General features: G+C 39.0%; 1 protein-coding gene and 1 non-coding gene across 2 annotated transcripts; one reads left to right on the top strand and one right to left on the bottom strand.

Moving 5' to 3' along the window:
• Positions 1–1054: 1054 nt before the first annotated feature.
• Positions 1055–1139, top strand: TRNAM-CAU (transfer RNA methionine (anticodon CAU)). The gene is given in 2 exon segments: positions 1055–1092; positions 1104–1139. It is a non-coding gene; the product is annotated as a tRNA-Met (tRNA).
• A 3420-nt stretch (positions 1140–4559) lies between these two features.
• LOC143886861 (uncharacterized) lies at positions 4560–6671 on the bottom strand. Its single transcript, XM_077391021.1, has 4 exons — positions 6535–6671; positions 6273–6434; positions 5634–5849; positions 4560–4909 (listed from the first exon to the last, which is right to left on the bottom strand). The coding sequence occupies exons 1-4, from the start codon at positions 6601–6603 to the stop codon at positions 4763–4765; spliced, it is 594 nt and encodes a 197-aa protein (XP_077247136.1). The 5' UTR covers positions 6604–6671; the 3' UTR covers positions 4560–4762.
• Between the last annotated feature and the right edge of the window lie 4600 nt (positions 6672–11271).

The raw sequence follows: 11271 nt of genomic DNA, 5'->3' as shown, positions 1-11271 counted from the left end.
TCTCCCACAAAACTCCCAGGAACAAAAAAAACCCGGCAACCAAACAGAGCAGGGCTACAAGGAAACTAGGATTCGTTTGGGAAAAAAGACCGGGTCTTCTGATGTGACACGTGCACAAAAGACAACATCTCTCTCTCTCTTCCGCCATGGTAACAAATGGAAAATCCCGTGAAGGGAAAAACAAAACTCCAGAAGTAAACCACAAAAATGAAAGATTAAATAACGTCTTCTCCAACAACATAAGCTTTTGGAGTAACTGGTTGAGTTAGTTCCATTATCAAAACATGGTAGTGGGATTGTCGGTGACCAAAATTTATTTGGGATTTGCTAGCGTCCATCGCAGATGGCATTTCACGGATGAATTGTTGCATGTGAGAGCATCCACACTGGTTCAATTTTCAGCAAATTTTGTTTTCATTCATGATGTGGTTGCTCTCACATGCAACAGCCCATCCGCAAAATGCCTTCTGCGATGGACTCTAGCAAATCCCAATTTATTTTAGGATTAAATTTTCCACCAAAATACCTTACAAAGATTCGCGAAATAATTTTTTTCCTCAAAAAGGTTCAACAAAAATGGAAAAATGGTTTTTAAAAGAATATTTTTAGGGCAGTGATAAATCGACCCCAATATAAGTAGTGCTTAGAGAGAGATAGGGACGGAGCCAGGAATCTACACCGGGGCCGGGGGCATGGGCCCTCATGCTATATGTGCCTCCGCCCCTAGAGAGAGAGAGAGAGAGAGAGATATGGGGGTCGATTTGTCACTGCCCAATTTTTTATTAGGGAAATGATATATCCGCCCCTTTTGGTCACCAGGAGCACCCCCTGTCAGTGTATCAATGACTAAAAAGGGGTTGTTGTACTTTTGTCAGAAGAATTCAATGCCCTTGATTGCCACAAACACTGACAGGGGGTGTTTCTGGTGATCAAAAGGGGCGGATATATCACTTTCCTTTTTATTATTGGCAAACATGCCTTAAAGTGTAGAAGATTTTGGGCCATGAGTTTTAGAAGTAATTATTTAATTTCTACGGTGCAAGTAAAACGCAAAGGGGTGGTGGCGCAGTTGGCTAGCGCGTAGGTCTCATAGCTTCCGAGAAATCCTGAGGTCGAGAGTTCGAGCCTCTCTCACCCCATATATTTTTAACCGTACATACTTTTCCTAAAAATATTGGACCATACGGGCTTACTCCATATACAATCTCTAAAATAAAAAATGCTCACGTCAGAAAAATGACATAGTACCCTTATCTCATAAAAAAATTACTAGTGTAAACACTCGTGTAAAATGATAAAATTCCTCACATAAAATGACCAAAATACCCCTTATAAAATGATAAAATACTATTATCTCAGGAAAAATAATCTCATAAAAAAATTACTAGTGCATACACTCATGTAAAATGATAAAATTCCTCACAGAAAATGACCAAATTACCCCTTATAAAATTATAAAATACTATTATCCCATGAAAAATAATCAAACTATCCTCTGATAGAAAATGACAACCAAATTACCCTATCTCATGAAAAATAACCAAAATATCACTATGTTATAGAAGAAAAAAAACAATCCTACCCAGTAGAAAATGATAAATTACCCCTCATAAAAAATAGTAAAAATACCTAAATGTAAAATGACCAAAACGACGATCTCATAAAAATAATAAAATACCCCTATTTTATAAAATGACCAAAATAACCTTTCTTCAGGTTGGTAAGATGGGATCGAACCTGCTACCTCAAGGTTAAGCAACAAAGCCTCAACCATTTGAACTACAGGCCTAAGCCCAACCAAAATAATCTTTATCTCATGAAAATGACTAAAGTACCCTGCGAGTCCCAGTTGTCTCCGGAGGGTCAACTAGTGTGTGCATATTCAGGTAGATATTCCTCAAGAGTTACTAATAGCCTGTGTGGTCTTAAGAATCCGTGTCTAAATCCGCCTGAAACAAACTAAAGGGAGGGTTGTTAGGACCTCCATGAAACAGAGCTTGGAAGTTAAGCGTCCCTCTTTACATGGACGTTAAAAGGCCTAAAGGAATATCTCAACAAAGCATGGAAGTTAAAAGGCAACTTCCAATTGTTTAACCTACATAATGGTTTCTTCCTATTTCAATTCAACTCCTCATAAGACTGTGAAAAGGTCCTAGATGGCGGAAACTACATCTTTGGTGGTCGCCCCCTCGTTCTCAGAAGATGGACCCCAGAAATCGAGCTTGAAAAGCTCTCCCTGACAACCATCCATGTTTGGGTTCGCTTCCCTGGTCTCCACCTCAGGTTTTGGTCGGCTCATTGCTTGAGCAAGATAGCAAGCAAGATTGGCATTCCTCTTTACATGGACGCATATACAACTGGTGCAACCAGACTCTGTTATGCCAGAGTATGCATCGAAGTCAAAGCTGGGGTTGATCTTCCAGATCAGGTTGAAATCAAAACTTCATTGCGCACAACCTACCAAAAAGTGGAGTACGAATGGAGGCTCCCTTCCTGCAAAGAATGTAAGACATTCAACCATTCTTATGCTTCTTGTCCAAAAAACCACAAAGTTCCTACCAAACCGCACAAACAAGAATGGAGGCATATTCAAAAACCTGGCCCAGTTCCAATTGCAAACCTCCAAGTAGGGCTGGCAATTTCACCCGGAAAAGCGGGGATCCGCCCTGCTTGGGGAGGGGATTCCCCGATTTGAGTGGGGAAGGGGAGGAGAAGGGGATGGAGTTCGCCCCGCCCCGCATTAATGCCATTTTTTTCTTGTATTTTTTTAAGTGTTTTTTTTTTTTTTTTGGAAAACTACTAGAAACCCCTTGGATCAAAACATATCTACAAGATTCCCCCAAAATTTTCATAATTTCAATTAGTACAGTTTTGTCCCTGAAATAGCTTTTTATATTTTCTTTTACCCATAATCCATTGGGCATTGTCCCTCATTATAATAGTATATTACCCTTAGAAATCCCTAAAATCTCTCCATCGAACCATCACTGTAAGGCAACATTAAATTCTTTGAAAATCTCCCTCCCCCAATAAAGGCAACATCTCTCTGATGAGTGATGAGATTTTATATGGTGTGCGCTCGTATAGTCCATTATTTTTCAAAAAGTAGTGTATGGGCTACACCATAGGATGATCCAAACCGTCCATTCGATAGGCTACAATTTAAAAGTACTTTACAGGCCACACCATAGATCATCCAAACCGTCCATTTGATGGGCCACAACGTAAATAGATTGCGGCCCAAAAATTATTTCCATAGGATGATTGCAACCCTCCGATCTATAGAAGGTACCATAATATGCAATTCCTTTATAGATCAGAGGGTTGGGATTATCCTATGGAAATGATTTTTGGGCCACAACCTCTTTACGTTGTGGCCCATCAAATGGACAATTTGGATTATCCTAAAATGTGCCCATCAAGTGGAAGGTTTGGATCATCCTATGCCTATGATAGTATGGTGTGCCCATCAAATGGACGGTTTGGATCTTCCTATGGTGTGGCACGTACAATACTTTTTGGCAAGTGGGATTGGGAATTAGGGATCTGTTGGGGACTATTGATCAATTAAATAAATCTGAGAGCAACCACCTTTGTCCCCATGTTAATAAAATGAACAAGACAAAATCTTAGCCTATGTGGGTTGTGTGGCTACTCTCACATGCAACAGCCAAGCCGCAACATGCCTGAAGTGATTGTCCCTAGCAAATCTTTAGTTTTAAACCTAACATTTAACAAAGTAAAGTGATTGTCCCCGAAGGATGCGGGACGGGGAAGGGGAGGGGATGGGGATTAGATATTCCCCGTGTGGAGGGGAGGGGGATTCCCCACCATCCCCGCAGTGGAGAGGGGAAGGGGAGGGGGAAAATTCCCCGCAGAGGGGAAGGAGTAGGGGACCCCAACATCCGGCCCTGACCCGCCCCGTTGCCAGCCCTACCTCCAAGGCCCCCCTGCAAATACAGCTCATCCAACATTCTCTCCGAGGGGAAATCATTCCAGTCCTCAAAAGATCACTTCTCCTATTACCCAAAATCCATTCTTTGTTCTCCAGGAAGAGGAGGAAGAGTCCGAGAAAGAAGAAAATCCAGAGACAAACATAAGCAATGAAAATTATGGTACCGAAGGAGCTTGTCAATGCACTGAAAAATCAAATGTAGACTAAGAAAAGGTGACTGAAGATGATGGTGATTCCCCAAAGTTTCAGAAATTAAGGAAGAGCATGAGAGCAAGGAAATTTAGCCAGAAGATGAAAGAAGCCTTTGATCATTAGGGGCTTCCGTATGGTGTCTGGCTCTGGAGTTCGGTTTTTACGTTTTGATTTCTAGGGTATCATGTCCTTGGTTGTTTTGCCCCCATTCTTATTCATTGTCTAAGGATCCGGGAGTGGTCTTGTTGCTTTTATTGTATCATCTCTCTTTTAATTAAAATTCTGGTAGGGGTCCGCCTAACCCTAGCTTACCGATAAAAAAAAGGACCTCCATGAAACGGGCATTGCTAAGAGCCCTCCCAATTACACCATATTTCCAACAGCAAATAAATAATACTTTTTCATGACAGAAATAGCCTTACCATAAGATGAAAAATGCATAGTTGCATTGATATGGTGGCACTAGGATAGTTGTTTGAGACGATCCTAAAACAAGTGTCTTCTTATTATTTTTTCTCACAATTTTTACTAAAAACAAAAAAAAGGGGGAGTTTTAATAGGAAAGGGGGTGTCTTGCCTCCATGAAATATAGAAAGAAATGAGAAGAAAAGAATGTCAGCAACCTAGCAATCTCTTGTGCCTCCATCTTCGAGTCCTCTTCTTCTTTTCACTTTTCTTGCCCGTATCTTCATCCCCACTCTCCCCAAGTAGACATTTTAACTCACTAATCGAACGCTTCACCTTCTCCTCATTACAATTTTCCTGTTTCATGCGAGATAGAATGTGTGAGTGACTTCACATCAACCATTTGTATATATGTGTAGGGCTAAAACTAGAATTTGTCATCCCATTAACATGCAATGCAGCCTTCATCTAATGAACAATGAGAGAGAGAGAGAGAGATTCCAAAAGCTTAGGCCCTTTTCGTTTAAGATTATGAAAACTGATTGTGAGTAGTACTAAACTGATTTTTGGACTCAAAAAAAAAATTTATTTTTGAATTTGAGTCCAATAATTGGTTTAGCACTACTCAAAATCAGTTGACATAATCTTAAAGCCCTGTTCGTTTCAGATTGTGAAAACCGATTATAAGCCCCCCAACTAATTATTGGCTGAAAATTAAATGTAATTTTGGGCCAATAATCGGTTGGAGGGCTCACAATCGGTGGTCAGAATCCGAAACGTTGTTGTTATTTAATCATTTATACTTCAACACTCCTACGATCCCATTTTTGGGTTGGCCGTACATCTGGCCCTCCTCTTTTGGGTTGGCTATACATGTGGATTTTTAATATCAATGAGTTGTTCAGTTTTGAACCCAGGACATATGATGAGGCGTTCAAATACCATGTAAAACAATCAATTACTCCAAAAGCTTAAGCTTTTTGAGTTGGTGTTAGTGAAACATTTATAGTGTGTGTGTGTGTGTGTGTGTGAGAGAGAGAGAGAGAGAGAGAGAGAGAGAGAGAGACTCTTTGAAGCTTACTTGTAAACCTGGTTCATGGGGATGATTTACTTGTAAACCAGGTTCATGGGGATTATTTTCATGAAAGTGCTTCTGTTCTCGCAGATCTCGTCCATTGAAGCTCCGTAAAGGCAAGAGGCCCTGCTTGATTTCAAACCCATTTCTCTTGGATGTGCTCTCATATGTTTCTACAGTAGAAGAGCTCGATGTACTGCTTGCCTCCATGTCTAGGCTTAGCTGAAAAAAAGAAAAAATAATTCTTAATCACTTAATCCATTCTAGGTGGGAAGCCTGTTCGTTTGAGATTATGACAACCGATGGTGAGCCCCCAAACTGATTATTGGACTCAAATTACATTAATTTTGACTCCAATAATCAGTTTTGGGGCTCACCATCGGTTATCATAATCTCAAACGAACAGGGGCTTTTAACTTTTTTTAATTTTCTCTCCTAGTCCATATTTATATGTACATTACCCTTGACAATGGGTCTAGATCATCCGATGAGAGTGGGACCAGGGGCAATGGTGGGTCCAAGGAAACTAGGATTCGTTTGGGAAAAAAAGACCAGGTCTTCTGTTGTGACACGTGCGCAAAAGACAACATCTCTCTAACCATCTGAAATACCAAGAAATATACAAAATTTAACCATTTTTTTCACCTGAAGCATGCGATTTTCGAGCAAAAGAATTCGATCCAACACAGATCCTTTGGCATGAACCTCCTCTACCGCCAAATCTAACGGCCTGCATTGTTTATCGATCATCCAGATCGAATCATCGCTCCATTTTGACAAATTGTGCTTCCCTTCTAAATATTTCATCTGCATTCACCAAAAGAAAATGGAAAAATTCAGAAGAAAAAAAACTTTAAAACATAAGAGAATGAACATAGAAAAATAAAATAAACAGAGATAAATTTACCAGAGAATCTAGACGATCCAATCTAGGAATAACAGGCATGCAGGGTGGAGACCTTTCATATGCTTCCATTTTTTTTTTTCCTTTGATCTCATAACAGATCCTTATTTTCCAGGGCCACGTACATTTATACCAGCCTAGTATTTTTCTCCTGCAGATTGGACGGTTAAGAGTTCATCTCATTAAATGTAAAGTAACCTTTGAAGTAGGGGTGCAACTCGGGTCTGGTTGGGAACCCAACAACCAGAAACTCTAAACCGTCAGCCCGGCCCAACCTGAAAAATTAATATCTCAATCCGAACCCGACCCGATTTCCCAATTTTGGCTGGGTTGAGTCGGGTTGGGTTGGGTCGGTTCGACCCGGTTATGGTGATATCTCCCCCCTTTAGGTTTCCATCTTCTAAAAGAAACAAAACAGAAAAAGGGTAAAAAAAAATTAAAATTTTTTCTTTATAAATTTCAGGTTTGATGTTGGTCGGATCATCCCAACACCTAGACCCTGACCGGGTACCAACCCGACTCGGGTACAATTCCTCAACCCAAACCCAAACCTGACCCCACTCATACACAGCCTGACCCATGATTTTTTTGGATTGAACTTGTTTGTAGGGAATTTAACCGGGTAGAACTCGCCCTTAAAAGATAGCCGTTAGAGGGAAGGTGCCCATTCCATTTCAACATTGTGTTATTTTTTTTAGAAAGGATTATCTATTTGTGTTATTTTGTTAGTATCCTTTTTTTCCTTCTCTTGCTTTTCAATTTTTGCTACATATATGGCCGGTTCATTACTCTCTGTTAATTAATGAAGAATTTTATTTTATGGTATTTTTTAACCATATATGCAATGGTCTAAATAGAATGTCTTTAGGATGTTTGAATTGCAGCATTGAGGTTATGTCTTGGTGTCACCTCACCAAAACAAAAATCATGCACTTGTAAGGTTGAGTGAATGAGTTATTGTTCCACTAACTTAAATATTAACTACTGAATACTCCCCCTTTCATTTGCAAGTTTTCTCCTTTTACTCTTTTTTTATTTTTTTATTTTGAGGTTGTCAAATGACTCAAATCCCCAGTTTTTCTTATGAGGTCTACCATTTGACGAATTGGGGTGCAGGAGGAGGAAGAGGAGAAGAACGTTGCAGGCCAAAATGTAGCTCAAAATGACACTGAGATGGAAGAGCTTGAGAAAGTATATTCCAATCTTCGTCACCAGGAGCAGTAAGTTTTCTACTGATCTTGAAAATATTTGTTCCTATGTTCTTGAGTCTTAAATTGAAATATGAGCTCAATACATAGAAAACAACACAATTTTATGGAATGCTTTGGTGTTTAATTTATATTGAGATGCGATGCGTGGTGTATGATGAGATGGGTATAGACTTTTCATCTATTTTGTGAAGTACCTTGTGTCTGTGCTATATTAAATCGCTAATCTCTCCCAATTAATTTTGGGGTAGTGATATTTACGCCTCTTTTGATCACCAGGGACACCCAGCGCCCAGTGTACATGGCAATCAAACCCACTGGATTCTTCTGACGTCAAGTACATTAGCCCCTCTTTAGTCATTGATACACGGCGCTGGGTGTCCCTAGTAATCAAAAGGGGCGTAAATATCACTTTCCTGATTTTATTGTAGGCGGTCGTGACATGACGACAATGAAATCACATTGCAGACACTATTGCGTTACACTGAGGAAGGGTGCTCTTTCCATACTACATGGATACTACTGAAAAAGCTTTTGCAAGTTTTGCTTCAATAAGGCAGGATGCCAATATTCGGTGTGTAGAAATGGTGTTGTGTGGATTGAATGTACATTGACATGAGAAGGAGGAGAGGTGGTGGTGTTATTTTGTGTGTGCGCGCATGCGTGCAGCACGCGTGTGGGTGGGTGGGGGTCTGTAATTTTGTTGTGTCCTTCTGAAAGCTGATGGAGCTAAAGTTTAATGCGTGACACCCTCTAAATATTGGAAGATCTTATTTGGTCTTTCATGCTAGTTATTGTTGTTGATGTTTCATATCATATGACATATGTTTATTTGATAGCAGTTTGATGAAAAAATAAGACTTCCTAAATGCAAGGTATACAACACTTACTTCCCTTGTGAAATAGATAAACTTTTCTGTCAAAATTTTTATCACATTTTTCGTACAATTCTTTTTTCTCTCTGTTTTCTGCTTAGAGATCTTCTAAAGAGTCTGAAGCGTCACAAGGATGAAGACCTTCCAAAAGGTCAAGCTGTGAAAAACCAAAAGGTATGATCCATGGGTAAGTTGTTATGCATGCATCGGCTTTTTAAATCTCGTTGCAAACCTAGGATAATCAGTCATGAACTTACAGTTTAATTCTTCTATATGCATTCATTGATCTTCTGTCTTGATACGGTCTATGAAGTGTCTACTATGGCCCTGGGAACTAGCTATTGTTTTTGCTCCTATTCATTTATGACTGTTCTCATACTTGCCATCTTAGTTCCATTTTCTATTGTTATTGTTGTTCATATACAAGCTTCATACCTGTTTTTTTTCTTTTTTCTCTAGGCTTTCCTCTGGGATAAGACTCTCGAGTTGAGGTTCTTGCTGCAGAAAGCATTCTCGAGTTCAAATAGATTGCGGCAGGTTTGTGTTTCGCCTAAGACTATTAAGCATTTGCCAAAATAAAGTTAATGATTAGTTATTATATAATCTTACAATATCAATTTTGGATTAGTTTGTTTCTCCGTTATGCACTGCTTACAGGAAACTGTGAGGTCTACATTCTGCAATACAGACAGAGCAGTTGACAAAGCATATTCTGACCCGATTTCCTCTTCAGAGAAGACACTAAATTGTTTATTGGAACTACATGAGGTACTATTGTTATACCCTACTAATTCCTATTTGTTGCCATGATGTTGTTGGGGACTCTGGAATCTGGATAGCTTTCTTTTCTTTTTTCTTTTTCTTTCTTTTTTTTTTAATAATTTGATGAGCCCTTGATGCTATTATACCTTTATTTCTGTAATGTTGCTTTGTTATTCCTAATTTGGCCGGTTTATCTCGTGTTCTATTTATTTTGCAGGCTTTAGTTGAGAAGAAGACTCCTATAGCTCAAGTCACAAATGGTAAGGCATAAAATCCTTAGGTAGTTTCATATATTTTTAATGGGATTTGCTAGCGTCCATCGCAGAAGGCATTTCGCGGATGGTCTGTTGCATCTGACAGCAGCCACCTCGTAAATGACGACAAAATGTTCTGAAAAGTGAGCCTCTGTGGCTGCTGTCAGCTGCAACAGACAATCCGCAAAATGCCTTCTGCGATGGCTAGCAAGTCCCATTTTTAGGGAGCAAATGCATGTTTATCATGCTTGAGGACTGAGTATAGAAATGTGAAAATTTATTGGGTTTTGAATTGCTGATTCTCATTTCAGAACCAACATAAATACCTTAATACCCCTCTTAATTTCCATATGTTGAATTGAAGTTAATTAAATGCATTTTTCAAGGCATCCATGTGAGGTGATTATCAGTTTTAATTAAATCCAGTTTTGCTGTTGGAGCCTTGAAAAATTGTCCAACATGATATGATTGTTGTTCTGTGGTTTCTTTGTCTGTCTTCTGATTATTGCCAATACAAATTTCATTTAAGCTTTTGTGTTATCATGCTCGAATAGATTACTCTTAGCTTTATTTTGTGAGTATTGTGATTTTTCTTAGCTTTAATGTTAGAATGCTTCTCCACACCATTCAATAAAATAAAAAAGAATTCTCCACACCATACACTCGTTCCCTGTAGTTGTCAAGCAAGTTCCAACCTCCAAGCCACATCTCCAAATATCTAAAATGGAATTGGCCCACACTAAACCCAAGTATATTAACACAAGTCTCTGTCCTCCTCACTAAGATTAATGCCCATCATTACTGATTTGCTGATCCTCGGTCTTGTTACCATATCGTAACACTTGAAAACAACTTTCAACTTCTTAATTTTATCATCCTCAGCACTACTAAACACCAACACACCATTGTAAATGTGTAACCTCCACTCCTGTCACTCCCAAAAACACTCCTGCCACTCCCAAAAGTACTCAATGAACCTACAACTTCTGGTTTTTCTCCAATATTTAAAGCTTCCGCCATCAAAGCTAAAAGAAACAGAGACAAAAAAATCCCCTTGTTGAAGTCCCTGTGAAAATTTAAAGAAACCCTTTGATCGATTTAATCCTCCAAACCAAGTTTGACACCTAGTATCCATTCTTAACACACGTGATATACATACATGTCTAGGTTGCGTGTCACTAATATCTTTGTTTATCTACTTAACTACAATGCGAGGCACTGAATTAAGCTATTGAGAGCAACTAGCTTAATAGAGGGAATTCTCTTAATGTTAGTTATGTGTGTGTGTGTGTGTGTGTGTTGACAAAGGAAATCCTCTAAAATGCTCTATGAAGTAAACTAATTACATAGAAGCAACAAACAAATAAGACAGAGATTATTACACAATATTAGAGAGGCAAAGCTTAAAAAGAAAAAAGCCAACAAATGAAAGCATGACTGCTTGCATGTCCAACTACAGGTTTACCATAGAATAACATGTCAGACTGGTGCACTACCATAACAGCATTTTGACATCATCTTTCTGCAGTGATTTCATTGATTTGGAGGCTTTGTTATGTTAGGACTTGGGACTGAACAAACAAGGTTAGCACTAGTACAGATTATATTGTTTCAATTTTCCAATATAATTTGTCTTCACAT

Source organism: Tasmannia lanceolata, unplaced genomic scaffold (assembly GCF_043159265.1).
Source record: "Tasmannia lanceolata isolate RefF3 unplaced genomic scaffold, GAP_Taslan_0.1 ptg000002l, whole genome shotgun sequence".
NCBI classification, from domain to species: Eukaryota; Viridiplantae; Streptophyta; class Magnoliopsida; order Canellales; family Winteraceae; genus Tasmannia; species Tasmannia lanceolata.
The sequence above is the reverse complement of the archived record's forward strand: the minus strand, read 5'-3'. Positions and strand labels throughout refer to the sequence as shown.

Excerpts from the sequence above, each read along its gene's own strand:
- LOC143886861 (XM_077391021.1), bottom strand. The coding sequence starts at position 6,603 with ATGGAAGCATATGAAAGGTCTCCACCCTGCATGCCTGTTATTCCTAGA. Across the intron at positions 6,435-6,534 it reads TGGATCGTCTAGATTCTCTG|ATGAAATATTTAGAAGGGAA; the intron begins GTAAATTTATCT and ends TGGTGAATGCAG. Across the intron at positions 4,910-5,633 it reads CCCATGAACCAGGTTTACAA|GAAAATTGTAATGAGGAGAA; the intron begins GTAAGCTTCAAA and ends CGCATGAAACAG.